This window comes from Macaca mulatta, chromosome Y (genome assembly GCF_049350105.2).
Source record: "Macaca mulatta isolate MMU2019108-1 chromosome Y, T2T-MMU8v2.0, whole genome shotgun sequence".
NCBI lineage: Eukaryota > Metazoa > Chordata > Mammalia > Primates > Cercopithecidae > Macaca > Macaca mulatta.
The window spans coordinates 3,381,563-3,409,557 of record NC_133427.1 but is presented as its reverse complement, the minus strand read 5'-3'; the positions used below and the strand labels follow the sequence as shown (position 1 = coordinate 3,409,557).

Sequence of the window (27,995 nt, the reverse complement as noted above, 5' to 3'; positions counted from 1 at the left end):
GGTTTTTGTTTGTTTGTTTTTGAGACAAGGCTGGAGTGCAGTGGTGAGATCTCGGCTCACTGCAACTTCTGCCTCCCAGTTTCAAGCTGTTCACCTGCCTCAACCTCCCAAGTAGTGCACCACCATGCCTGGCTACTTTTCATATTTTTAGTACAGAAGAGGTTTTGCCATGTTGGTCAGGCTGATCTCAAACTCCTGATCTCAGGAGATCTGCCCACCTTAACCTCCCAAAGTGCTGGGATTACACATGTGAGCCACCATGCTCAGCTGGGAGCATCTTTCATCACAAATTTAGCCTTTTGGTCCCAAAGCTGTCCTGAATAACAACATAGTCTAAGGAATACTTGGAACCTGATTAATGCCCAGAAAATTGCCTGTGTTCCCAACTTTCCATCAGTTAAGATATATGAGAGGACTTCAAAAAGTCCATGAAAAAAATGGAATAAAAAAACGGAAATAAAGAATAGAAACTTCGTTTCTCAACATAAGCTCATCAAGTTCAACACACTTTGTAAACAATGACAGCAGCCATTTAATCCAACCCTAAAGAACTGAAGGTCCTGGGCACTTAACCATATCAATGCAGTCTTTTTTTACAGTAACAACTGGAGGAAAAAAAAATACAACAAGGATGCCCCTTAAAGATTAAGAAACAAAAGAAGTCAGAAGGAGCCAAATCAGGACTGTAAGGTGGATGCCTAATGATTTCCCATGGTAACTTTTGCAAAATTGCCGTTGTTTGATGAGGTTAATGAGCAGGAACATTGGTGTGCTGGAAAAGGACCCTTTGGTGACACTTTTCCTGGGCATTTTTTCTAATAAAGCTTTGACTTTCTCAAAACCATTTTCGTAATAAGCAGATGCTATCATTCTTTGGCCCTCCAGAAAATCAGCAACAATAATGCTTTACGCATAAAAAAACAAACAAACAAACAAACCAAAAAAACACCTGTTATCATGACCTACTGAGCAGTCTGCTTCTGCTTTCACTTGGTAGCCATTGCTTTCATTGTGCTTTGCCTTGAGGATTGTATTGATAAAGCTGTGTTTGGTCTCCTGTTATAATAATTCTGTAGAAGGGCCTCAGGATCTTCATCCCACTCGTTTAAAATTTCCACTGAAAGCTTAACTCTTGTCTGCAGCTAATGTGGGCACAACAGTTTTGGAACCTGAGTGTAAAGTTTGCTTAAGTTGAATGTTTCGGTCAGATTGTGTAAGTTGAACCAGTTGAGATGTCTGTGGTGCTGGCTGTTGTTTCTGCTGTTAATCACTGGTCTTCATCAGTTAGGGCATGAACAAGGATTTGTTTCTCACAAATTTATGTGCATGGTCTGCCACTGAGGGCTTCATCTTCAGTATCATCTCATTTCTTCTTAAAACAACTTACACATTTGTAAACTGCTTATCTCTTTGGGACACAGTGCTCATAAACTTTTTGTAAAACATCAATGATTTCACAATTCCTTCCCCCAGACCTCACCATAAAATTTGACATTATTTCAATTTTAACAACATGTTGCTCTGCTTTAATCAAACTGATGTCTCACACTTTTTAGTGCTACAAACTAGATACTATTCAAACATGTTGTAACAAGTTAGGATGAGCTTATTTTGATGCAGAAAGTCTTGTGAAATCCACTGCTTTTCCATAATATGTATTTTTTGAACTTTTTGAAGCTCCCTTGTGTGTATGTATATTATTATCGTTTTACATTTAACAAAAATGTTGCAGTATGCACTGGGATTACAAACCACCAGTATGTATACAGAAAAGCAAGACACAATATTTTCTCAGGATACTGTGAACAGCTCTGCCATGTGACACCTCCCTTTATATCAGGAATATTGAATTCAGGAAGGTTCTGCCTGTGTACTTCTGGAGTCACAGGGTTGCTGATGGATTCTGAGCACACCATGAGGTAGTGCCCAGGCCTGCCCCAACTCTCTGGATAACTCTTCCTTCACCCTCCTCAGGATTAGCCTCGGCTAGACCTCACACACCTTGATCAAAGGTATCAAGGAAACATGAACAAGTTTTAGATTTTCTAGGGAAATGTGCATCCTTCATCTCAGTAGTGGTATTCTGTCTATACTCCCCTGAGCTCCCAATATCAGAAGCCCTTCCTCTATTTGGGGATATCTTCCTACCTGATAAGGCACAGCCGCACTCCCCAGTTCAAAAGCAAAGAGGATATTTTTATAGCCTCCCTTGCAGCTAGAGCAAGGCATGTGACCTGGTAGAGCCAATTAGGCATCTCTCTCAAATTACCAGCTCACGCTCAAGGTAATGAGTTGCAGAGAGGCACTTCTGGAGAGGCCATGGCAGCAGGCAAGCCCACTTTGGGAGGGAGTGTTGAGTGTTCCTCCAGAGTCAGTGCAGCCTTCAGGGTGTGGGCAACACCCACTGCCACATCTGTCATCTTCATGAGCCAAGTGTTGCAGCCTACTTTTCGCAGTTCCTGTCTGCGTGGCCTCTGAGCCTCATTCTCCGATTTCTCAAAGCTTGCCAGTATCAGGCCCATTTATTCCTTTGGGCTTACATTAGCCAGAGTTGGATTTTGATGCTGTCAAACAGGAACACTGAGAACCGACTCTTCAGCCAAGATGATGACTCCCAGTTGAGACACCAAGCATCACCAGCTGATACTCATGCATATGGCTTTGTCCTGATGAGCACAGCCAAGTGAGAGGGTGACTGGATGCCTTCTCATGGTGACTTGACAGGAACTGGGCCAGGCCTAGGTACTGGGGACAGAAAAATGATCATCGGGATGTGTATTAGGGCAACATAGGAAATGGGACAATTGGGCAAACACATGAAGAGATGATGGCCAGCCTTGGTTCTAAGTGACTTCCCTATAAGGCTGGTTCCTGCAGAGAATTTGGCTTGTTTTGTTATCAATGTTTTGCAGATGGCAAGTGCTCAAGTCACTGTTTTGAAGATGGCAGGCGCTTGAGTACATTGGGGGTGCTACAGGAATGATGGAGTGGAAAGAAAGTAATGGCGATGATGGCAAGAAAGTTCTTGAATAGGTATGAGAGAACAGCCAGAAGTGTGTTGGCCTGTGAGAAGGAGGTGACAACGGAGGTGTAGTTTGGAGTGAAGACTGGGTGGAAAGATGACTATTCCATCAGATGGATTGTATTTGATTTTAGTTTACTGCCTAACCATAAGAAAAAAGTGTTTTGCCTTGTTTGGCAAGATCTCACTCTGTCACGTAGGATTAAGGAAAGTGGTGCTCTTGCCATGGGTCATTGCAAGCAGCCTCAACCTCCTGGGCTTAATGATCCTCTCGCCTCAGCCTCCCAAGCTGCTGAGATCACAGGCACTCGACACCATGCCTGACTAATTTTTTTGTAGAGATGTGGTCTCACTATGTTGCCTAGGCTAAAAAACTTTTTTATAGTCTACTCATTTCACCCCATTTCAAAGTGAGATTATTATCAACATGTGCAGATATTACAGAAGAGTGCATACTCCCATCTGTTTACTTCCTGCAGAGTATCTCTAAATAAGTATCTTTTATATGAGTGTATAACTCTTCCTAACAAAGGCACTGTTCTGCAGAACATTCACCTCACATTCTACCTGAAGGTTGCTCCTATAAATATCCTCCATTTCTGTCCCTGATTTTCCCTTTGTGTTCTCCAGAAGGTAACGATAACCTGTTCTTGCTTTGCTTAACATGCCTTGGATGAGACACTCCAGAGACAAAGACTGGAAAGAGTGTGTGTTAAGCAAACGATTTGTTTCTAAGCTACCTATGACCTGGAAGCCCCTTCCCTGCTTTACCTGTGCTTCAGGTTGTCTCGCCTTTTCTGGACTGAATCATTGTTTATCTTACACATCGGTTGATGTCTCCTGTCTCCCTAGGATGTATAAAACCAAAGTGTGCTCTGACCACCTTGGACAAATGTCATCAGGACCTCCTGAGGCTGCCATGGGCGTGCATCCTCAGCCTTGGCAAAATAAACCTTCTGAATTAACTGAGATTGAGGCCTGTCTCAGATATTCGGGCTCTCAGATCCTTCGAGGGAATCACCCATAAAAGCCTCTGCACCCCTAGCCATTTGCTTTGCCCTAGTGTGGAACAAGCAATATTAGAGGGAAATGACTGTGACTCACCTGCACAGTGAAACCTTAGACTAAGAGTAAGCCATGTCTTTGCCTTCCAGAATCTACTGCCTCCTTCATAGAATGCAGATGGAAATCAACATCCATTAACTAATTACATTATTTAACAGTATAACGTACAGAGCAAATGTCAGTAAATGTTTGCCACATGTTAAGTCTGCAGTGTGCAGACATCCATGCCCTAAATTGCCCCATCCTGTAACTTTAGGTTCTTCAAATTACTCATGGCTAATTTGGGAACCCAACCAACCAACCTGCTGATGAGAGAACTTTCATTTGCTTTGACTTTTCCCAGTAGGCAGTCTGAAATAAAATAATGAAAAGGAAACACACTAAAAAGCCTACCTTTCAGCCAGAGGCTGCTGTGAACACCACATCACTGCATTCTGCCCCCTGCTCCCTATCTCACACAGCAATCCTGGATAGAGGCATGCAAGGTATTTCCTTCTTGAGAAAATACAGAACTCGGTCTTCAGTCACTGGTGTCAACCTGGGCCCAAGAGCTCCAGAATGACAGGAAGAAAGCACACCCACCAAGTTCTTCAATATCAAAATAGAGCAATGTATTCATTATGCCAAATATGATCTGTTGATTCTGTCTTGAAACAAATGAGCTACAGCACACAAAGTGATGGTTTTTTTTTTCAAAGGGCATGAGGGTGAGGTGGTGGGGAGAATGAAATGGGTTGATGTCATTTGAACAGAATCTGCAAAGTGTGGACAGAGAACATGTCCGGCTGTACATCTGACACACAATAAAAACTGCACAAGCCAGAATGCAAAACTTCAGTGATTGCCAGAAGGACCCTTTCTGCATTTGACAAGAAATACAAGTTGTTTTTTTAAATGATGGAAAATAAGGTTAACAAACAGAAAATAAGGAACAAGCGGACCCTTACATTTGACAAAGTGCACTTCACTTGGCTCAATGACCTATTTCTTAAGAAGACAAAAAAGTCATGTTCTACAGTGTCGTGAGGGGGTCAGAGAGTTTCACCCTGTAATGTTCTACCCTTCTGGTCCTCCTTCGATAAGGTCATGTCTGCCTTCAAGGTCAAGTTTGGTCAGTATGACTTAGGCATTCCTCACTGTGTTTTAAGAGCTGTAAACAACATTGAACAATAACATTCCACTCAGGCCATTCCTTGGTTACAGGGATGGCTCTACTAACATTCCAGCAGCACACAGGGTGAGCAGTGTTGTATAAACGCTGGAGGCTCTGGAAACAGCTACCCATGGTGGTGTTCTGTTGAGAACTGGGGTAGATGTGGCGGGGTGGGGGTGGAGATGGTGCTAGCTGCATTCTCATGCTTGGTCCTGCATGCAGCCACAGGAAGGACCTCTCCAGGCTTAAGCTAGAGAAGCCAGTAATACAGCCTGGGGTTCTAGGCCTCCCAGACCAGGCTTCTACCTAACAATTCATCCAGACTAAAGCCAACCCTTGGGAGAGACCCTGGCTACTGACCTTCATGTGAAGATTGTCTAGTGAATCGCTTACAACACATCCCACCATTACTGTCCCACAGTTGTTTCCGGTTTGTCAAGGGTTTAAGTCATGTCCTGATGACAGGCTGACCTCTGACAGCTGATGCTCTGCAGAGATGGATGTATCTTTATTTGGGAGGCGTAAAGATGGTGTCATTTGGTCCTTAACAAACCATACCCTAACACTTAGTGAGTCCCTGGGAGGGGAAATCGTCACCTCATCTGGGGATACTAGCTTCATCAAAGATGGGTGTGGTGAACCCACTACATCACTATGGCCTGCTTTGCTAACTGTTTTGGAACAGAGCCCAAATAAGATATTCATCTCGGAATGAGACATTTTGGTCTTCTCAGGCTTGAATAATTCACATATCCAAGCAAAGGCCAATCAATGATATAGAATGAACAATGGACTCTGGCTTTTGTAGGGGTTGTGGTGCATTCCAAATTCCATAGGAAGCCCTGGCCCTTGCCTGATGTCTGATTTTTGGCTCTGCAGATGAATGTCACCCTCACAATAACAACACCCTGTGTCTCACTTCTGGAACACACAAAGCAGACTGCAACACTGCCAGTGAAACAGCAGCCCCCACAGGCCAGGCCAACTTCCTTAGCCCTTCTTCTGCCCACAGGAAAAAAAATGGGAGAAGAGGCCCTTGTATTTGACACCTTTTCCCCCTTGCTAAATAAAAAAGTCAGTCAGTGTTGGGTTATGACAATGAGGATGAATGTCACCTGATCCAATGAAATGAAGCACTTCAAGAAACACAAAGCCTTGTTTAATTTTCTTAAAAAAAATAGAAGATTCATTAAAATATATATATTATATATATGTAAAATTTTATATATATAAAAATATATATTTGTCCTAATCTTCAAGAGAGAAAGAAATTATAAAGACAACAGAAATTATTAGTGACATTCTAAGTCAATATTTCCCCTCCAGGACTAAAATCTTCCTTCCACATGCATTTTTGGCATTGTTAGACCAAGTGACGTGCAGGAGCCTCTGCAATGACTCACCAAGCCAGCTCTTGGAGAAATGACCATCACTTAACATGGCTGTGGCAAAGATGTAGCCAACAGGCCAAATCCAGCCAAGCTGTGAGTTTCTAGAACTTCTGCAGTACCTTTTTGTTCTGCCAATGCTCCCTTGAAGCTAGAGGGCATGTGGTCCTTCACTGCTTTCCTGCCAGCTTCCAGGGTATGCACACATTGAAAGATGCAAGGTTCTTCTTCCAACCAGCATGGCTAGGACCTCCCTCACTGGCTGCAGAGCAATCTCACTACTGACCCCTAGGGGTAACCCTTGTCCACTGGAGTTCTCTAACCACCTTTTCTGAGGGTGAGGAGAAAGCCAGGGACTCCTTCAAGCCCCACCTGTGGCTTCTTCAGTTCTTTTTAAAACATAAATCAAACAAAGCTCTCTCCATCTGTTGGTCATTTTAGGATTCTAAAATCATTTTAACATAAAAATATTTTTTCCCAAAAATATTCCAGGCTCTTTTCTAAGTCATTCTTTTTCTTCTGTTAAAAAGTCCCCCTGCCCCACCTTGTGCATAAAGCACTTATTATGCACCAATGTGCCCTTGAGACTTAAGATCTGAAGCAACCATGAGAAAGGCACAGAGGGAAGGAGGGAAGGGGGAGAGAGGAAGGGAGAGAAAGAGAGAGAGAGCATGAGAGAGCAAGGGGAGGGCAGGGTGGGAGAGGGTAGAAGGGAGAAAGCTGTCCCTCAGAGATTTTGTCTTCATGTCCATGTGGCTGCATCTCTTCAGGGTGCACTGAAAAACCAGACCTCATTGGAAGGTAGAAGGTGGGCAGGGAGCAAAAGAGGAAAAAGACAGAAAATGCAAAACAGTTTCCATCTCAGACATAAGAAGGCCTCAGATGACAGAATTCCAACAGATAGAAAAACCACCCAACAAAGAAGATTCTGCAAAACAAAGTGTTGGGATTACAAACTTGCGCATCTTATTGGTATATAAACTGGTCTTTGCACATCCTTTGTAAGAGCAATGGCACTGTCCACATTGTTAAAGAAAACAAATCAGAAAACATCCCAAAGATGTTTTTTTTTTAATTCCCTGTTTGATCAGAAGCATTTGCTTCTTTTTGGCACAGCTTTTAAGATTTCTTTCTGACGGGCCATCACAGAGCCTGTTCCGTCACCTCGAGCTGCTGACCTGCTGCTTCCTGGGCTAAATGTCTTCGATGGCAACCATTCTTTACCCCTTTGACAGGACTGTTCATTTGCTTCTGTTTTTGTTTGCCTTTTTAAAACTTCTTGAGGCTAAGGGCGGTGGCTCACATCTGTAATCCCAGCACTTTGGGAGGCCAAGGTGGGTGGACCACCTGAGGTCAGGAGTTGGAGACCAGCCTAACCAACATCATGAAACCCTTTCTCTAGTAAAAATACAAAATTAGCTGTGTGTCATGGCCGCATGCCTGAAATCCCAGCTACTTGGGTGGCTGAGACAGGAGAATCGCTTGAACCCTGGAGGCAGAAGATGCAGTCAGCCGAGATCACAGCACTGCACTCCAGTATGGGCAACAACAGTAAAACTCCATTCCCCTGCCAAAAAAAAAAAAAAAAAATCTTGATAAAGATTATGAAAAAATATACACTCCTGTGGCCTGGAACAAGTTGGTTTCACAGTATACTCTAATACAAGTCAAGTTCATACAGTTTTGGAGCTGATAAATTGTATTTGAACACAGCTGCAACCCCACACATTCATGGCTGGTCATTAGAATTCTTTTCTTTTTTTCTATATTTTGTGTTTACTTTCGCAGATCCAGAACACACACCTAGAAGGAAAGACAAAGTACTTGTCATCTTCAGAGACAACCCAAAGATGTCTTTAGAGTGAGAGGTCAGCAAATTATGGCCCTCATGCGCAATCTAGGTCTCTACCAATTTTTCTAAGTCAAGTTTTATTGGAACATTGTCATGAAGGATCAGAGAACCTCTCAGACTGGCATATGGACATCGGACCAACCAAATCCAAGCAAACAGCACACAGCAGAAAGGCCAGGTTAGGAACAACTCTAGGAATTAACACAGTGGGAGAGACCATTGGCAGGGGTCCCAAAATGGACACCTGCAACTGTGGGGCAGATGGCAACAGAAGTCCAAAATACATGACCTCTGACACTATTTGGGGGCTACACTGATGCTTCGATGGTCAGCCACACTGCTGTCGCCTCAGAGTTAAAGGCAATCTCAAGTCCAGAGGCAAATAAAAAATCCAGATGTGCCATGGGAGGAAAAGAGTGCCCAGGAGACCTGCAGGATAGCCACCAGAAGCCCAGACTTCTCAGGCTTAGCATGGATGAAAACTGGGACTGCCCTGTGCACGGCAGGAGTTTTAGCAGCATCACTGAGCTCTGCCCACGGGATGCCAGTGGCATCCCTACCTAAGCACAGTCATGTACCACATAATGACCATTCCATCAACAACATACCTCACAGACCATGGTAGTCCCACAAGATTATTATATCATATTTCTGCTGAATGTTTTCTGTTTAGATAGGTCTAGATGCACAAATGCTTACCATTGTATTACAGCTTGCCTACAGAATTCAGTACAGTCACCTACTGTTCAGGTATGTAACCTGGGAGCAATAGGCTTTACCGAAAACCTAGGTGTATATAGGTCTTATCATTTAGGTTTGTGTCAGTTTACTCTATGATGTTCAGACAGATAAAAGTGCCTAACGATACAATTCTCAAAACACACTCCCATGATTATGTGACACATGACTACAGTAACAACCTAAAATTCCTCCAAAAATGTCTATATGTCCTCAGAGGTGCAGAATCATCCTTGTTGAGAAACACCGATTTAACTGAGAAAATGTTAATTAGAATGACATTCTAGAAGGGACAAAGAGAAGGCCATTCCCAGATGGGATCCATCCCAAAAGCTTCCTTCAGCACTGGCTAGACCCTTCAGGACATAAACACCACACACACCCCTCACTTAGGCATCAGCTGCCCAATTTCTCTTATCCCCCTCCCCAGCACCCCACTCCCTGGTAAACAAGAGGTGTTGCTTACAGAGCCGTCAGATGCGCTGGCACCCACTTTGTCTCCTTGGGCGTTCCAGCACACCTCGAAGATACCGCCGGTGCCTTGGTAGCTGTGGACAAGACTTCCACTCTGCAAGGCAAGGTAACTGTTACTTACATTGACAGGGGCTCCTATAACAGATGCAGGTATGGAATGTGCACTCCTCCTGCCCCTAATATTTGATCATGAACATTTTCAAGCATGGTGAAATTTAAGGGTTTATAGTAAGTGCTCTGGGGGATGCAGAAATGTGACTCTTGGACTTCCCACCACAGGGAGTGAAACTGATTACTGCTGCCCACAGAATCCACCACCATATTCAGATATTTGGACGGATTCTGAGACTGTGCCCAGCTGAGGACTGATGGAGGTGGGAGAACTCAACAGGCATCTGGGACTCAACTGTCGCCCAGGCTGGAGTGCAATGGCGCCATCGGAAGCTAACTGCAACTTCAACCTCCCGGGTTCAAGTGATTCTCCTGCCTCAGCCTCCCCAGTAGCTGGGATTACAGGTATGTGCGACCATGCCCAGCTAATTTTGTATTTTTAATATAGACGGGGCTTCACCATGTTGGTCAGACTGGTCTCAAACTCCTGACCTCAGGTGATCCATCCGCCCACCTCGGCCTCCCAAAGTGCTGGGATTATAGGTGTGAGACACCATGCTTGGCCAGCTCATGGACTTTCTACAGACCTATAAGGCCATCCCTGACTTCCTACCCTTCCAGTCTCCTTCCCAGGTGTCAGACTGACTTTATGGTCTGAGTTCTCCCTTCTCCTCTAGCTCTTTGACTGTTTCCATCACAGCTGTTTCTCCCAATAAATATCTTGCCCATCTAATCCTGTCTTGGTGCCTGAATGAATACAATTGACCTGAATGAATACAATTCACCTACTAGCAAGGGAATTGACTGTAATTCATCATTAAATGTATTAACATGTTGGAAATTAAAATGTAGTATTTTTTATGTTTGAAAGAAAAATGTATAACATACGTTAATGGAAAACATTCCAGACCTTTGGTTTCTGGTTTAAAACAGCATTAACTTGACATATTTAAGAGGAGAGGGAAGTAGAGGGCTTTGAAAGAGTCAAATAAGAACAGGTGTGGTGGCTTATGCCTGTAATCCCCAGCCCTTTGGGAGACTGAGACAGGAGAATTGCTTGAGCCCAGGAGTTCTAGATCAGCCTGGGTAGCACGGTGAGACTGGTCTGTATAAAAATTATTTTTAAAAGTTTTTATAGAAAAGAAGAAAAGGTCAAATAAGCCATCACTCATGATTCACTAATGGTGACAAGCAGGATAAATCTGAAGACCGAGACCAGGAGAGCTGTCTCAAAACCTCTGCTCAACTGGTCTCTTTAAAGGTAGTGTCATATGAACTAAGAAAGGTGCATGCCAACAGTATTATAGATAGGTATTTTTATACTTACAGAACATTAAAGTGGGTTTTAATATTTCTCTTAAGAAAAATGCTAAGCATTTCTTTGATTTACAAGAAATGGCTGAAACGATCCAATGAGTTCTTGACAATAAGCTCTTCCTAACTGATGGTGTCATTTTTTTTGATGATTTATGTATTTTTATGAATCCACCCATTACTATTTCTAGCAAGGATTTCACGAACACAGACTCTTGCACACTAGTCCTGAGATGTGTGCTTCCCGGAGGGCTATCTAGGGCTGTGGGGCTGGGCTTGGCATCAGGTTGGCTCTATGCAGGGTCCACCATTTCCTTTCCTTCTCTGAGAGGATGTGGTTCACATGAGGTCCCTGGGAAGCCTGTGATCTCAGTGGACCCCTTGCCAGTGAACAGGGCTCATCACCCATGAGTCCACAGGGAGAATGAACCTTGAGGATGTAAATCCACCTGAATGTCAACGAAGCCAAAAACACCCAGAATGAAAATGCAGGTGAATGGGGGAGGGGGAAGGCCATGTCATTCCTCTTAAAATTAAAGGGACCCCTTGGTTATTTTCAACAGCTCCTAGAGTATAGTCACTTCTCTCTTCCCTTAGAATAGAATGAAGTGCTGTACAGTCCTTTTCAAACCGTCCTATACAATCCTTTATGCAGTGCAGTACTAGTTCCTATCCATTTCTACTCTTTTTAGTGGGATTCTCCTACCCTCAGGTGTGGCCCAAGATACCCACAGCAGCCAGCCACCTTTACTCAAATCCTATGTCCTTTCAGTCCATGGTAAAAGAACAACCCAATATCTACACACCTTACATTATTCAAACAGAAACTACTTTCATTCGAAAAATGTAAGTGGCATGACAATAGCAAATGCACATTCCTTTCTACTCCCTGATCTTCTCTATGGCAGAGCTGCAGCAGCTGGTGTGGGTGGAGGATCTGGAGTTGGCTTTGTCCCCATTAGCTGGTCCTCTACTCCCAACCTCCAACCTCCGTATCTAGAGAGCAGCATTTCGGTGATAACTGCTAAAAAGAGGAAGAGGCAGGTGGAAGGTTTCATGCCATGGACTCAGAAAAGTGAACAGAAGACAGTGGCTCCTTCAAGGAAGAACATGTGCCAAGGTGAGGGTTTGGAATCAAATGGCCAAGAGCCCTGAGGACAGCAGACATGACACTCTTCCTCAGGGAGGGGAGCTGCCAGAGGTGTCTGGTGGGGGAAGAGTTCACAACCCATGTGGGGTGCACGGTGGACAGCATCCACTTGGGTCTGCCCAGGAAGCCTGGGCTTGCTCAACTCCCTCAAGGGCACTGCTCTGAACCAGAGACACCGGAATCGTGGCTGTTCAGGCATCCCTTACTAAAAGGATTCCTATGGGTCAGGAGCTTACCTGAGTATTCCAGATATGAACACACTTGTCAAAGGATCCACTGGCCAAGTACTTCCCATCGGGGCTGAAAGCTACACTGTAGACAGGCTCCTGATGCTTCCTGAGTGTATGGGTGCAGACACCTTGCTCCATATCCCATAGTCGCACTGTAGAATCAAATGAAGCACTAGGAGGGTGGGAGAAAGCCAGAAGTTGAAGACCAGGCTGGGCAACATAATGAGACCCCATCTCTCTTCATATATATATATACACACACACACACACACACATATACACACATGTATATATGTATATACACACACACATATATATATACACCCTCCTAGTGCTTCGAGATATATATTTCAAGAAACAGGAATTTTTGTGGTTTTTGGGATGGAGTTTCACTCTTGTTGTCCAGGCTGGAGTGCAGTAGGGTGGTCTCAGCTCACTGCAGTCTCCATCTCCTGGGTTCAAGAGATGCCTCAGCCTCCTGAGTAGCTGGTATTACAGGTATGCGCCACCATGCCCAGCTAATTTTTGTATTTTTAAATAGAGACAGCATTTTGCCATGTTGGCCAGTCTAGTCTACAACTCCTGACCTTGTGATCTGCCCACCTCGGCGCCTGAAAGTGCTGGGATTACAGGTGTGAGCCACAGCACCTGGGCCAAAACCTGCTACCTCAAAGGTAGGATGATTTTGGCCTCTTCAAAGTGAGCTACCACTTCGTTTCCTCTGAAGGGCTTCAACACAGGTGCATAGACACACTTTAGCAAAATTTCTCGTTGTCACTGTGTAGGACAGAGCTGTGCCAGTTGTGGTGCCTGCCCTTACCTTGCTAACATGATGCTGGAGTTTGGGTTGCTGGTGGCGGGCCCAGTGGGGCTCCACTTGATGGTGTAGATCTCTTTCCTGTGAGCCTGAAGATTGTGAACGCATGCATCCTGCTTCATACTCCAGATCTAGAGGACACAGGAGCCACAACACAAGCAAAAGCCGTTCCTGCACCCAGGAATGATGTGGCATCATTCCTCTTGGGTGCACACGTGAGGTTGCTGGCCCACAGAGGGATATGGGGTGTGCAGTGGTGAGAAAGGAGGGGTTCTCAGCAGGGAGGCTGGGATTCTCAGCAGGATGCTGATTGAGAAACTGGAGTTCACTGGATGACAGAGGAAGGCAACCCAGTCAGTAATAAATACTTCACACGGAAGAGTGACTGTGAGACTGGCGCTGAGTGCCCAGGGTTGTCTGGGATTAAACAGCCCACCCCTTGCCATGCCGACTCTACCTTCAATGTCATGTCATCCGAGCAGGAAGCCAGCAACATTCCAGAAGGATCCCATTTGATGGCGTTGACCTCATTCTGAAAGAGAGCAGAAAGTATGAAAAAGACATCAGGGCCTGTGAGCAGATGAGGTCGCCTTCCAGCAGGGGGCAGCAGTGCGTCACCGTCACTGCAGAAGGTCTTTGGCTTCAGGGGACATCAAAGAGCACAGGCCGGGTGTGGTGGCTCACGCCTGTAATCCCAGCACTTTGGGAGGCCGAGACGGGCGGATCACGAGGTCAGGAGATCAAGACCAGCCTGGCTAACACGGTGAAACCCCGTCTCTACCAAAAAAGACAAAAAACTAGCCGGGCGAGGTGGCGGGCGCCTGTAGTCCCAGCTACTCGGGAGGCTGAGGCAGGAGAATGGCGTGAACCCGGGAGGCAGAGCTTGCAGTGAGCTGAGATCTGGCCACTGCACTCCAGCCTGGGCGACAGAGCGAGACTCCGTCTCTCAAAAAAAAAAAAAAAAAAAAAAAACACAGCCCAACTAGCCATCTAGTTTCCTCTTTTTCTCACTTTGCCTTTTCATTTATATAAAACCACAGCCCTATACCACACATCACCAGCCATCCTCATCCATATTTCATTAGGAAAAAAACCTTCCCTGCAAGGAAGGTAGGCAAGTGAAGAATTCACATACCATAAAATGCAGTAAATAAAACCAGTTATTTTAAAACCTGGGCTTTGAAAATTACTTTTGTATGCACTTTTTTTTTTAAACTTTTGAGGCAAGCTCTCACTGTTGTCCAGACTTGAGTTCAGTGGCCCAATTCTAGCTCACTGCAGCCTTGACCTCCTGAACTCAAGTGATCCTCCTGCCTCAACCTCCCAAGTAGCTAGGACTAAAGGCAGGCACTACCACACCCAGCTATTTTATTTTTTTCTCTCTTGATGGAGATGGGTTGCTGAAGCTGGTCTTGAATTCCTGGGCTTAAGTGATCTTCCCACCTTGGCCTCCAAGGTAGGTAGCTGGGATGACAGGCAGGTTACCAGCACACCCAGCTTGTTTTTTTTTTGGTTTTTTTTTTTTTTTTGTATTTTTATAGAGACGGGGTTGCCCAAGCTGATCTTGAAATCCTGGGCTCAACCAGCCCTCTAGTCTCAGCCTCCCAAAGTGCTGGGATTATAGGCATGTGTCACCATGCCAGGTCTCCTACGTACTTTAATCCAGCAGTTCCTTCCCATATCTACACCCATTACAAGGCATTCCTCTCCTGCAGGTGAGTGGAGGTGGAGGGAGGGATAAACACAAGAAATGAAGCCTCAGCTGTTATGGAGTTCAAGCTGGGTAATGACTGACTTAGATGGAAGATGGGTGACCAAAATGCACACACAGACAGATACACACATGCAAGGGAAATGAGAGCCAAGTGCTGAGCAGCAGGAACACAAACAACACAGGCAAAATTCTGGCCAGGGGCTCCTGATCCACTGCAAACAGCCAGGTATCTAAAAGCACAGGGTTAGCGCTGGAACCTGCAGGTCTGGACACCTGGGGACCCTGAGGAGAAACCCTGGAGGATAAAGTTCAAAGTACCCAGGGACCAAGGCAGAAAAGGACACACTGAGACAGACACAACCACTTGCAGCAAAGGCTCAGCTGGGAAACAGCCTGCCCAGGAGAAATGGGGCAGGATCCTTTCTGCGGGGTGACAGTAGAGTCCCATATGCCCCAGACAGTCCCACTATCTGATGCCTATTGTCCTGGCCTACCAATTAACTGATTTCACACTGAAAATTAATTTTCTAAATATTTTCAAACTCCTGAGGGCTCCAGTTTGGATGATAAACTGTATGGTCATGCTGCTTTCTAAGGACACGGAGTTTTGAAGGGTGTGAATGGGACAGTGACAAGCCACCTGTGTGCTCTGTGTGGTATGGGTGGCCCAGGAAATGGAGGGGAAGAAGTGTGATGGCCAAGGAACAGGCTGCTGTGAAATCCCAGGGACGGTGGAGGGGGCTGGCTAGAGAGGGGCTGACAGAGTGTGAGCCTGCAAAGGTGTCTATGAGAATGGATATGTGTTCCAGGAGTAGGCTGCGGGGGTGGCCAGGAGGGCAGACAAGGCCTGTTGGAGACGGGGCTATGAGCATGCTTATGTGTCTATGAGCATGGATATGTGTTCCAGAAGGCTGCTGGGAGAATCTGGAAAGGGTGGAGTGGACCGGTTGGAGAGGAGGTTGAGAGTGTGAGCAGGCTTAGGTGTCTGTGAACAGGGATATATGACCCAGGAGCAGCCTGCTAGAAGAGCCCAGGGAGGGCAGAAGGGGCCTGCTGAAAAGGGAGATGAGAACTTGCTTGGGTGTCTGTGAGCATGGATGTTTGTGCCAGGAGCAGACTGCTGGGAGAGACCAGGGATGGTGGAGGGACCACTGAAGAGAGGACTGAGAGAGTATGAGCATACTTAAGTATGTGTGAGTGTGAATGTGGGTCCTAGGCTAGCAAGGTGGCTCTAACTGCAACTGTGGAAAGGAAAACCCACAGGCCCAGCATGTGGAGCCCCTCACCTTGGCCTGTCTGCATCCAAAACCATACAAAGGAACAAATTTTTTCCTGAGAATGGATGCTACAGCCTCCAATCCAAGTCCCAGTGTGTGGGTGGCCTCCAGAGCTGGCTCATTGGTCTACACTCAACCCCACTGACTTGGAGCTTTGTTCAGGGCTATCAGCCACAGTAGGAAGGCCATCTTAAAAGGTCACTTAAAAGGCCAACTCCAGTGCTGGTGGCAAGGTCTGGAGCAGGACAGTTGGCAACCAGAAACAGTGTGTGCAGCTCTATCAAAAATTTGAGGATAGTCCAGGGTTAGAGGGGAAATAAGTTTAGATCAGAAAAAGGGGCATTTTGTAGCCAGGAGACGTAAACACGATAATAGCTGCCTGTGCTCTAAAAGTGCCTTCCTTTGGGGTGGGGACCCTTGGACCAGGGGTGGGGTGAGATGGGCACTAGGGGAATGAAAAAATGGAATCTACATCAGTCAAGTTAGTGATATGATGGAAAAACTCCAGAAATGTGATCATCCTCTCCTGCTTTAACAGGAGATCCCCTGGCTCCCACCAGGGAAAGATATTCTGGGTGCTGGTGAGAGAAAGGCAAGACACCATGGGCCCTCCTGGGATCACGGTTGATGTGCTCTACATTTTCTGGGAGAGACAGGCACACAGACTAGCAGCCAGTGTCAGAGCTGTGGTATTCACATGGGCAGTGGGAGTTCAGGAGGTGCCATAAATCCTCCCAAGGGTGTGGAGAGGACACGTAAATGGGCCTGGAGGGTGGAGAAGAGTCTGTGTCAGACTGAGGACTGCTGTGGAGACTACGTCGGGGAGTGTTCCAGGAAGGGCTTAGCACGGGTCCTTGGCTGCACATGTCTTTAGGAGGACAGAGGCACAGGGTGTTTTTTGACTTAGCCCAGGAGGTCAAGGCTAATAATGTGTTTAACAGTATACCACCAATTGCAGAAGTACGGTAGAGATCACAGAAATCAGAGAATTTGAGAGAGATTTGATGAAAGACCAGAGAGAGCCTCAGAGCCGACACGAAGGAATTTATTAAGTTGGCTGCTCTTCATATTGTTGTTCCCTGGTATACAACAGAACCTTTCTCAGTCTCTGCTTGCTTTTAGGATTTTCTTTGTCATTGATTTTGATGTTTGATAACCATATACCTAGGTGGGTAGGTGTGGTTCTGTTTATATTTATTCTGCTTGAGATTTCCTGAACTTCTCAAATTAAATGATGATGTTTTCCAACAAATTTAGAAAATATTAGCCATTATTGCCTCAAATGATTTTCCTGTTTCATTCTTTCTTCTTTCGCCATTATGCACATACCTTTAGGCTGCCTGATATTGTCCCATAGGCCAGTAAGCCTCTATTCATTTTTCAGTCTTTTATGTGTTCTTCAAACTGGCAAATTTCTATGATCTCTAATCTTACTTCTGCAATCTTCAATCTGCTATTAAACCCACTGATGAGGTTGGATATTTTTCCACACCCAAATCTCAGGTTGAATTGTAACCCCCAATGCTGGAGGTGGTCCCTGATGGGAGGTGTTTGGATCAAGAGGGCAGATCCCTCATGGCTTGGTGCTGTCTTCATGGTAGTGAGTTCTTGTGAGATACGGTGGTTTAAATGTGTGTAATACTCCACAACCCCTGTTTTGCTCCTGCTCTAGCCATGTGAGACACCTGCTCACCTTTCACCTCTTGTCATGGTTGCAAGCTCCCTGAGTCCTCCCCAGAAGCAGATGCTTTCTATACAGCTGCAAAACTTTAGGTCAATTAAATCTTTTATAAATTAGCCAGTCACCGTTATGTCTTTATAGCAATACAAGAACAGCCCAAAACACCCACCTACTAAGATTTTCAATTGCGACATTATACTTCTCAGTTGTCAATTTTTTTTTTAAATTAATTTAAACAGATCTCAATCTGTTGCCTAGGCTGGAATGCAGTGGTGTGATCATAGTCACTGCAGCCTCAACCTCCTGGGCTGAGACTACAGATGCACACCACCACACCTAGCTTATTTTTAAAATTTGTTTTGTAGAGACAGGGTTTTGCTATATTGCCCAGGCTGGACTTGAACTTCTACCCTGATGCAATTATCTGGTCTCAGCCTCCCAAAGTACTGGGATTACAGGTGTGAGCCACTGTTCCCAGACTCTATTTGTTTTTTAATGGCATTTTTTTCCCATTCATTGCAGACGTGTCCCATCTATTCATTTATTGTGAGCATCCCTTCTTTTATGTTCCATATGTTTTTCTCATAGCTACCTTAAAGGCTTTGATGCCAAATCCACCAACTACGTCATTTCCACATCAATTGTTCTCACTGCTCACCCCAAACTGGGTGAATCCATCCACCTGAGTTGGCCAGAATATCTCAAGCAGTCAAGGACTGCAGAAGAGCTGGTCTGCTGCTGCAGTATCTTTTAATTCTAGGCATACAAGAATCGGCTCCCACATCACATTCTCACAAACTCGAGACCAGTGACATGAGCTCTCACTTACTGTGTGTCCCTGGAAGGTTTTGACTGGGCGGTCACAGCCGAGCCTGCACACGTGGATACACATGTCTGTGCTACAGGAGGCGAAGGTCGTGTTGTTCTGCCAGTCCACATCAAGGGCAGGGGCTGCAGCAGGGAGGGAGGACATCTGCAGTTATTCACTGTGTGCACAGCTCCATGGATTTACAACAATGAACAGCACAGTCAAGAAGCCTCTTTAGTTTACTTATTTATTTATTCTAGAGACAGGGCCTGCTCTGTCACCCAGGCTGGAGTGCAGTGGCTCAACAGCTCATAGCAGCCTCAAATTCCTGGGCTCAAAGTGTCCTCCCACCTCAGTGTCCCAAGGCCCAAGGGATCCTCCCACCTGAGCCTCCTCAGTAGCTGGGACTACAGATGTATGCCACCACACTGAGCTAATTTTAAAATTTTCCGCAGAGATGGGGTCTCCGTACATGGTCCAAGCTAGTGTTGAACTCAAGCAATCCTCTGGCCTTGGCCTCTCACTCCTGTAATTCCAGCATTTTAGGAAGCCAAGGCAGACAGATCATGAGGTCAAGGTCAAGACCATCCTGGCCAACATAGTGAAATCCAATTTCTACTGAAAAATACAAAAATTAGCCAGGTGTGGTGGCACATGCCTGCAGTCTCAGTTACTCGGGAGACTGAGGCAGGGGAATGGCTTGAACTCAGGAGGTGGAGGTTGCAGTAAGCCAATATCAGGCCACTGCACCCCAGCCTGGTCACAAAGTGAGAATCCTGTCTCAAAAACAAACAAACAAACAAAAAGTCCTGTGTGTGATCACTATCTCCTTCCTTTCAAGACCTTAAAGACCCTCTCCTGCCATGTTGGGAGGGATGATAAGATGTCCTAGAAGAAAGGCTTCATGACACTTCCTGTGCCCCATAGCCTGCCAGAATCTCCTGCTCCCATGGCACATATAAGAAGGGCAGGTGAGAGGGCTGCCCTGCCTACTCTGCACTTGGCTGCTTCCAGCAGGATCACTACAATGAGGTAATTTGATTCTACTTCAGAAAGAAAGGAGAAAAAAGGAGAGGAAGAATTTCATGCTATATTTTCAAGATACCTCAATATATGTAATAATAAAAAGAGCCTCCTGAAACACATTAATGCATCCTACTGACTGGGAGATAATTATAGTAAATAAGAACCCTTTTGGGGATGCAATAGGACATATGCCTCATGGCCTGTGACCAACACCCTCCCTGACTTTGTGCCTTTCTCAGGTTCAGGTGGTTCAGAACAACATAAAGCTGAACTCCCCCTGTACTTAATTACAGCTATGGGTCTTGTTCTCTCCCTTCTGGTTTCTTTCCTAGGATGGCAGCTAGAAATCTGTCAACTTTCCAATGCACCAAAATGCCCAGGGCCCTAGTTAAAAGCCAGGCTCTGGTTTTGTCCTCAGGGCTGGACCATCCCTGAGAGGCACTGGAAGTATAGGTGACAGCAAGGGCACTTAAGTCCTAGCAACTGGGCCTCATTCCTCATTCTGCTCCTTTGCTGACATGCAGCTGCAGGTCAATGGCTTCCTGGAGTATCAGCTGCAGATGCTGATGTTGCAAGTTGCCCCTGACAAGGGGGAAAATGAGCAAGATGAGCCATCTCAGGAGATCAGCAAAGTGCCCCCAACACATGGAATAAACTGGAGGTATGGAAGTTCCCATGGCAGGTACAACCCTGCACTCTCATCCTTTGAGTCTGGGGAAGTGTGACTTCAACTGCTCACTCCTGTCCTCTAGCAGAGTGGTGGGGGTGAGGAGCTGTGGGTATGAGTGGCTATTTCCCTTCCTCTCAGATGCCCACTGGCAGCAGCGATCACTGGCATTACTGGGGGACAGCAGGCATGCTGTGTTTAGGTCCTTGGCCTCTCTCCACTGCAGGGGCCTTGCCAGCGAAGCACTCCCTAGACTCACTCCCACCTCATGACAGAGAACTGAGGAGCAGGAGGAAAGGCCACGGGATGCCAAGATGGGAGGACACAGGGGAAGAGGTGCCTTCTCAGACAAACTCCTCCCTTACCCTGAAGGCTCTGAGGAAATTCATCAGGAAACCCACCCTCTTGTTAAGGATTGTCATGAGGCTTCTTGTATGTAGAGGACCTCTGAACCCAGCTGTGTGCATAGAACCCTGATTATCAAAGGGAGTTACTTAGGGATGTGAAAAGTACATGCTCAATTACATGTAAAATGCAGAGAAAGAAACCCTTCCTACGGTTCCTGCTAATTTAAAAAGGTAATGCGTTAAGGAGCAGGGAGCTCTGGGTTTTGAGGGCTAGCCACCAATATCTGAACAGCTCTTCTCTCCCTATGCTTCCCACACAAGCCAGTGGAAATTACTTTTAGCTACTGAGTGAGCACCATGATGTACCAGGAGAGGAGGTGGGGTTATGGCAACTCCACAAGTCTGCCCAGCCAAGAACTCTCATTGGTTTTCCTAAATACTATGGTCCATTCTGTTATTTCCCAAGTTATGTTGCCCGAGGTAGCTGCAAACACTGAATTAGCCAACACTGAAGCATTGCTTCGAGGGAAAATAGAGGGTTAGCTTCGGCCAGACTCTGCCCACAATGTCCTCACCAACTGACCAATACTATAGAAGCTCATCTTACGTGTCTTTCTTTATTTTTATTTTTCCTTTGCAGATGTGGTCTTGCTCTGTCATCCAGGCTGTAATGCAGTGGCACAATCATAGCCCACTAGAGCCTTGAACTCTTGGGTTCAACTGGTCCTCCCACCTCAGCTTCCAGAGTAACTGGGCTATTAGTGTGAGCCACCATGCCCGGCTCATTTAAAAACAATGGTTTTTGGCAGAGACAGGGTCTTGCTATGTTGCGCAGGCTGGTCTCAAATGACTGGCCTCAAGCAACTCCCCCATGTTGATGTCCTAAAATGCTGAGATTACAGGAGTGAGCCATTGTGCCCAGCTGTGTGCATTTCTTAAAGGCAGTCAACACTGAACTGAGAAGAATCCAGCTTTCTCTGAATATGCTAAATATCGACTGCCGCGGTGCTTCCTTGGTCTCTTACTAAATAAGAGGTACAACCCTGGTCCATGAGTTTATTGTCCATTAGTGCAGGGACCCCATTCGCTTCCCCATCCAGCTCCATCCCTAGGCAGAAGGTGTGCGTGGGAGGATGCAGGTGTCAACAGTAGTCTTTTCCACAGCCGAGATCGTCTCTTTCATTGCTTCCCCAGTAGCGTGTTTCATTGACAGTTCTTGACCCATTTTCCTACTTCTTGTTTACAACATTGCCTGAGCTAAATGGCAAATTCCTGGTCCAGCCTCTGCTTCAAGCATGCAATTAATATAGCTGGAAATGTGACAATGTGGTGAGTAGTCCAGGAGATGGTGACCAGCACCTGATGGCTCTTCCATCTAAAAGGAGGGTCCCTTGACCTCAGGCAGTTGGTCCCACTCTGAGTCAGCTCCTGCAGCCAGGATGCTTGGAGCCAAATGGGTGAATGGCCAGTAAGAGGGCTGAGCTATGCTGGGAATTACTCCCTTTGCAGCTTCCTGTATTTCCTTTGGAAATACTACGAGATTTACAGGAAGGTGCAAAGGTAACACAGACAGGTCCTCTGTCTCCTTCACCCAGGTTCCTGTAAGAATTACTTTTTGTGTAGCTGTAGCATTGTATCAAGACTGGAAAGTTGACGTTGATGCAATTTGCCTATAGAGTGCTCTGTGTTGTTTTATCACATGGGTAGAAGTGTATGGCTGCAATTGAGACCCAGAGTGTTCCGTTCTCACTAACATCTCCCTCAGGCTACTGTATCAGCAGGCCACTGTTCCTCACACCCTTCCTAAACTCCTGCACTGCTGATCAGTCCCTGGTTTTTATCTTTTTTTTTTTTTTTTTTTTTTTTTTTTTTTGAGATGGAGTCTTGCTCTTGTTGCCCACACTGAAGTGCAGTGGCACAATCTCAGCTCTTGAACCTTTTCTTCCTTGATTCAGGCAATTCTCCTGCTTTAGCCTCCTGAGAAGTTGGGATTGCAAGTGCCCACCACCAGGTAGGCTAATTTTTTATATTTTTAATACAGACAGGGTTTCACCATGTTGGTCAGGCTGGTCTCTAACCTCAGATGATCCACTTGCCTCAGCCTCGCAAAGTCTTGAGATTACAGGCATGAGCCACTGCACCCAGCCTCTATCATTTTATCATAATGGGAATATTACATAAATGGAAACATGGGGAAAACACGAGCCTGCCACAGCCACAGAAGGCACTCCTCACAGCTCTTTGCAGCTGTGTTTCTCCTGGAAGAGTGAGCTGCTTTCTCTTCATCTTGAACTGTCTCTTCCAACTGCCTGACACCAAACAGCAAGCAACAAATGCCTAGACATATCTGACCTACTGATGGGAACTGGATCTACCTCGTGGCCAACCAGATTACAGGTAAGAAGCTTATGCAATTCAGAACATGCAGTTTGTGCTCTTGTTGGGCCAGCTAGGTAGAAAATCCTTCCATCAGTCTCTGGGGTCACTTTGGGAAAGATTATTTTCTGCTGAAAGACAACACAAATTCCTAAGATAGAAGAATTAGAGGAAGCTGGCCAGTACCTCACTCCTCCAATGCCAGCACTATGGGGGCCAAGGCAGGCAGATCACCAAAGGTCAGGAGTTCATGACCAGCCTGGCCAACATGGCAAAACCCCGTCTCTACTCAAAATACCAAAATTAGCTGGGCGTGGTGGCAGGTGTCTATAATTGCACTACTTGGGAGGCTGAGGCGGGAGAATTGCTTGAATCCAGGAGGTGGCTGCACTGAGCCGAGATCAAGCCCTCTACTGTAGCCTGGGTGATGGAGCGAGACTCAGTCTCAAAAAAGAAAAAAAATTAGAAGAACCTCACTGATGTTTACATTGGCATATTTTTCTCTGAAAAACAGAAGTTAGAGCTTTCTGCAGTAGACATCCCTCCTTACTCCCCAGGTCTGCATGTCTGGTATTCTAGGGATCTGAACTTGTTACGGAATCCTTCCTGCCAAAAAGGTAGGTTTTCGCATTTAAGCCATGTGATGGAACACCATCGGGAATGGCATTCTTACTAGACAGCTGCTTTGATTTGCACAGTCTAGAACACAGAGTAGCAAGTGTCTGGCGTGGAAACGACACACAGATCATGAGCTGTACATGGGGTGGCCGGGGGCAGGGGAAAGACTGAATAGGAAGGGGGTTTCTGTTTTGGGGTGAAGAACATTCCTGGATGAGGTCATGCATGTGCTGCCTGCATTTGGAGCCGTTTGTCTCCAGTATGCTCAGCACCTTCTACCTCATCAATGGTGTTAATTAAAGCCACACCAGTAAAGAATTTCACCAGCAGCCCTAAGAGTTGTATTTGGTGTATGTCCAAAGCTCTGCAGGATTGGCCACAGAAGAGATTCTCTCCCTCTCCAGGGCAGCAGAGCAGAAACAGTGTCCTCCCTGGGTCTCCCTCACTCTCTGAGCTGCCCATATGAGGAAGCTCATTGAGTCCCTGCTACAGTACCGCGTGGAATAACAGATGTGGATGCCTACACATCATGCCTCAACAGGACTTTTGGCTCATGATCTTGTTTCCTGCAGGACCCATGTCCCCTGCTTGTAGCCCTCCCCAGGCACCGAGATGGGCTATGCCATCTTGGACAATCCTTGAGGTTACCCTCCTATTCAGAACATCATTTAAGCACCCCAACTGTCCAACAAGAAAGACACTGACATCTCCTCCTGGACAACGCTCCAGGGACAGCTGATAAAACAACCAACTTTTGCCGCATACATTGAGGGATTCCCTCAAGATGCATCAGACATTCGTCATTAATGGAAGTGGCACCTACCCCCTTTTGTCCATTTTAAACCAGTCTAAAGTCTTCCAATAGTCTATCAGCCCTGGGGGTGACCACCAGTCTTTGTTGTAATGTAAGAGGCCACATCAAACAAAAAGACTGAGTTACACAGAGGATGGAATTGGGAAAGAAAATGCAGACTCAAGTGGGAATCTGGTAAATTGGAATCTCTACAGATTCTAGACCCCGGCTGCTGCATGTGGCCTGGCCTGGCCCCAGCATGCAAAGGGATGTGGTTATATCCAGAGCAGCAGCCTCACACCTGTGCAAGAAGGCACTGATACCGCAGGTGCAAGGTTGGTCTCCCTACAGACCTACCTTGCTTGCAAGGCCAGCCCCTGGATAGTGACTGAGAATGTAGTTTTCTAAAGAGTTCCTGCCCTTCACTAACAGATGTGAGTGGCTCACTCTGCCAACACTGGCGCAAACAGTGTGTTTGTCACACACCCGCTTTCCTTCACAGGTCTGCAGTTTTGGCTTGCACTGGGCAGTGGGTGCCCATGTAAGCAACTCCCAATAAAAACCCTAGGCACTGAGGCTCTATGGAGCTTGCCTGCTACAAAACACTTCACAGGTGTAGTTACAACTTATTTCTGGAAGAATTCAGCATGGCCTGTGAGAGTCCACTGGGAGTGGAGCCTTTGAGCTCTGGATTTGGCCATGTGCACTGTTTCCCTTTGCTCATGTTGCACTAAATTATTGTGCTGTTAGGAACCTTAGCTGTGAATATGCTGAGTCCTGGGAGTCCTTGCAGCAAACTGCCAATCCTGGGTGTGGTTTTGGGAAGCTCCCAAAGCAGCATCCCTCTTGGAATTACAAAAGAAAGGAGCCTGCACTAATTCTGTGGCTGGTTAATTGCTTTGTTTCAGAGTTGTGAGTAGATGAGTGCCAAGGTCATCTATATCTTGCAAACCTTAAGAGCAGTGCTTGCCACAAAATGGGTCTCCTTCTGACCATATAGGCTCTCTGGGCTCTGTGTTCTGTGTATTTAGTTACTTTAATGGACATTTCATAAAGTCTAAATTATGTTATTATCATTTGTATTTATTACAGACAGGATGTCCCTCTGTCATCCAGGCTGCAATGCAATGGTGCAATCATAGCTCACTACAACCTTGATCTCTTGAGCTCAAGCAATCCTCCTGCCTCAGCCTTCTGAGTAGCTGGGACTACAGGTGTGTGGCACCATGTCCAGCTACCCATCGTCCTGTCCCATCCTATCCTGTCCCATCCCATCTCATGTTTTGTAGAGAGAGGGTCTTGCTATATTGCCCAGGCTGATCTTGAAGTCCTGGACTCAAGGGAGCCTCACGTCTCAGCTTTCAAAAGTGGTTGGATTATAGATGTGAGTCACTGCACCTGGCTTAATTTTGAATTATTTCCAAATTACAAAATATAAACATAAAGACTCACCTGAATGAAAAGGAAACTGCTGTTTTGCTTCTCCTGTGTGAGCATCCCAAATTATTGTTGTCTGTGTGCCGCAAACAAAGGAAAAGTTAGTAATTACTCTCACAAAGTTTACTCTGGTAACATGTGTTGTACAAGAAAAGACAGTGAGCCTTTCTCCTTAAAACCAGCACCGTCCAATACAGACAGAAAGCAAGCCTCATGGGCTAGTTTTAATTCTCTAGGATCCACATTAAAAGTAAAAAAAAAAAAAAAAAAAAAAAAAAAAAAAAGGTAAAATTCATTAACAATCTTTTATTTCACTCTCATATACCCAAAATAATACCATCTCAATATGTAATCAGTATCAAAATCTTACTGCGCTATCTGCAGTCTTTTTCTCCCATCCTAAGTCTTTGAAGTACATCATGTTTCACACTTAACAATCTGGACAGCCATATTTGATGAGTCCATGAGCCTTCTGGGTTGTCTGATGCTGGTGTCTATTTTAAGGTCAGAGCAAGTCTAACCAATACTTGCAAAAATACCAAAATTGTTGGAGATTCTTCCTCATCCCCAAGTGCAGAAAACTGTTGAAAAACCTAGAACAAAGCATCTCTAAAGATCTTTTGGCACTTTTACAAGTGCAGGGCTGCACAAAAGGTCATTTCTAAAAATGCCCCTGCCTGTGATTCCATGAACTGGGGGCACTAGAAATGGGGACACAGCCACTGGCTTGCACTGGGGCCAGGCATCAATGTACATGTCTGTCAATAAGGAGAAAAGGTGATTTCCACCTCAAAAAACAAAGCAGATCATGAATTCTTATGATAGAATCATCTTCATCTACTTCAAAGTAGATCATGAATACTGGTGCTGGGAATATTATTTAGAGAAGCAGTTCATTGAACATCATTAGAATTTTGTCTTCATCAGCTGGAATTTCCAACTTAATTATAAACTTTACACCTCTCTGTCAGTCAAGATTTTGCTTTAAGATTGAGTCCTGGTTGGGCATGGTGGCTCACGCCTGTAATCCCAGCACTTTGGGAGGCTGAGGCGGGTGGATCATGAGATCAGGAGATCGAGAGCATCCTGGCTAACACAGTGAAACCCTGTCTCTACTAAAAAATACAAAAAAATTAGCCAGGCATGATGGTGGGCACCTGTAGTCCCAGCTACTCGGGAGGCTGAGGCAGGAGAATGGCGTGAACCCAGGAGGTAGAGCTTAGAGTGACTCAAATTTGCACCACTGCATTCCAGCCTAGGTGACACGTGAGATTCCATCTCAAAAAATAAAAAATAAAAAAAATAAAAAAAAGACTGAGTCCTATTTTATGTTGACTGTGAGCATTTTTAAAGGAAACTGAGAAGTGTCTTTGAAACTTGCTAATCTTGGGTCTTGGATCAGTCCTCAACCAATTAGCATTTCTTTATTTGTTTGGCACATAACTTTAATTTTGCCATGTCAAAGCAAATCTAACACTGCAGAGAATATATAAACTCATCATACTTGTGCCTGTCTCGCATCTGGGCAGTACTGGATGAGTTAATATGGGAGAGAGAGAGAGAGACCTTATGAATGAATGATCTGTTAACCTAGTTATGTCCTAGTGCAGGGGTCTACAGGCTTTTTCTGTCAAGGGCCAGGTAGTAGGAATTTCAGGCTTTGAGGGCCATCTGGTCTCCCTTATAAACTACTCATCTCTGCTGTTGTAGCATGAAAGCAACCACGGACAAGCGTCAACAAAGAAGTGTGACTGTGTGCCAATAAAACTTCACTTAAAGAAACCGATGAAGGGCCAGATTGACCTATGTGGGCCACAGTTTGCCAAATGCAATTATGACTTCTCTAAGAGTGGGATAATATTTCGAGGTCAAGACTATCATTTTATAACAACTTCAAACAGAAAGCTGTTACTTAAGGTTTTCAAATTATCCTGAAA

The 27,995-nt window shown here is 45.5% G+C and overlaps 1 protein-coding gene across 17 annotated transcripts in view; it reads right to left on the bottom strand.

Moving 5' to 3' along the window:
• TBL1Y (transducin beta like 1 Y-linked) overlaps positions 1 to 27,995 on the bottom strand; it is a 225,090-nt gene that overhangs the window by 5,604 nt on the left and 191,491 nt on the right. For 7 of the 17 annotated variants that reach the window (XM_077989710.1, XM_028846702.2, XM_077989721.1 and 4 more), the window contains 7 exons: positions 26,074 to 26,134; positions 18,816 to 18,937; positions 13,772 to 13,846; positions 13,318 to 13,445; positions 12,504 to 12,669; positions 9,685 to 9,786; positions 1,498 to 2,745 (listed from right to left, as the gene is read on the bottom strand). In XM_077989710.1, coding sequence (XP_077845836.1) covers positions 2,596 to 2,745; positions 9,685 to 9,786; positions 12,504 to 12,669; positions 13,318 to 13,445; positions 13,772 to 13,846; positions 18,816 to 18,937; positions 26,074 to 26,134 — 804 coding nt within the window. In that variant the 3' untranslated portion in view covers positions 1,498 to 2,595. 17 annotated transcript variants of the gene reach the window in all.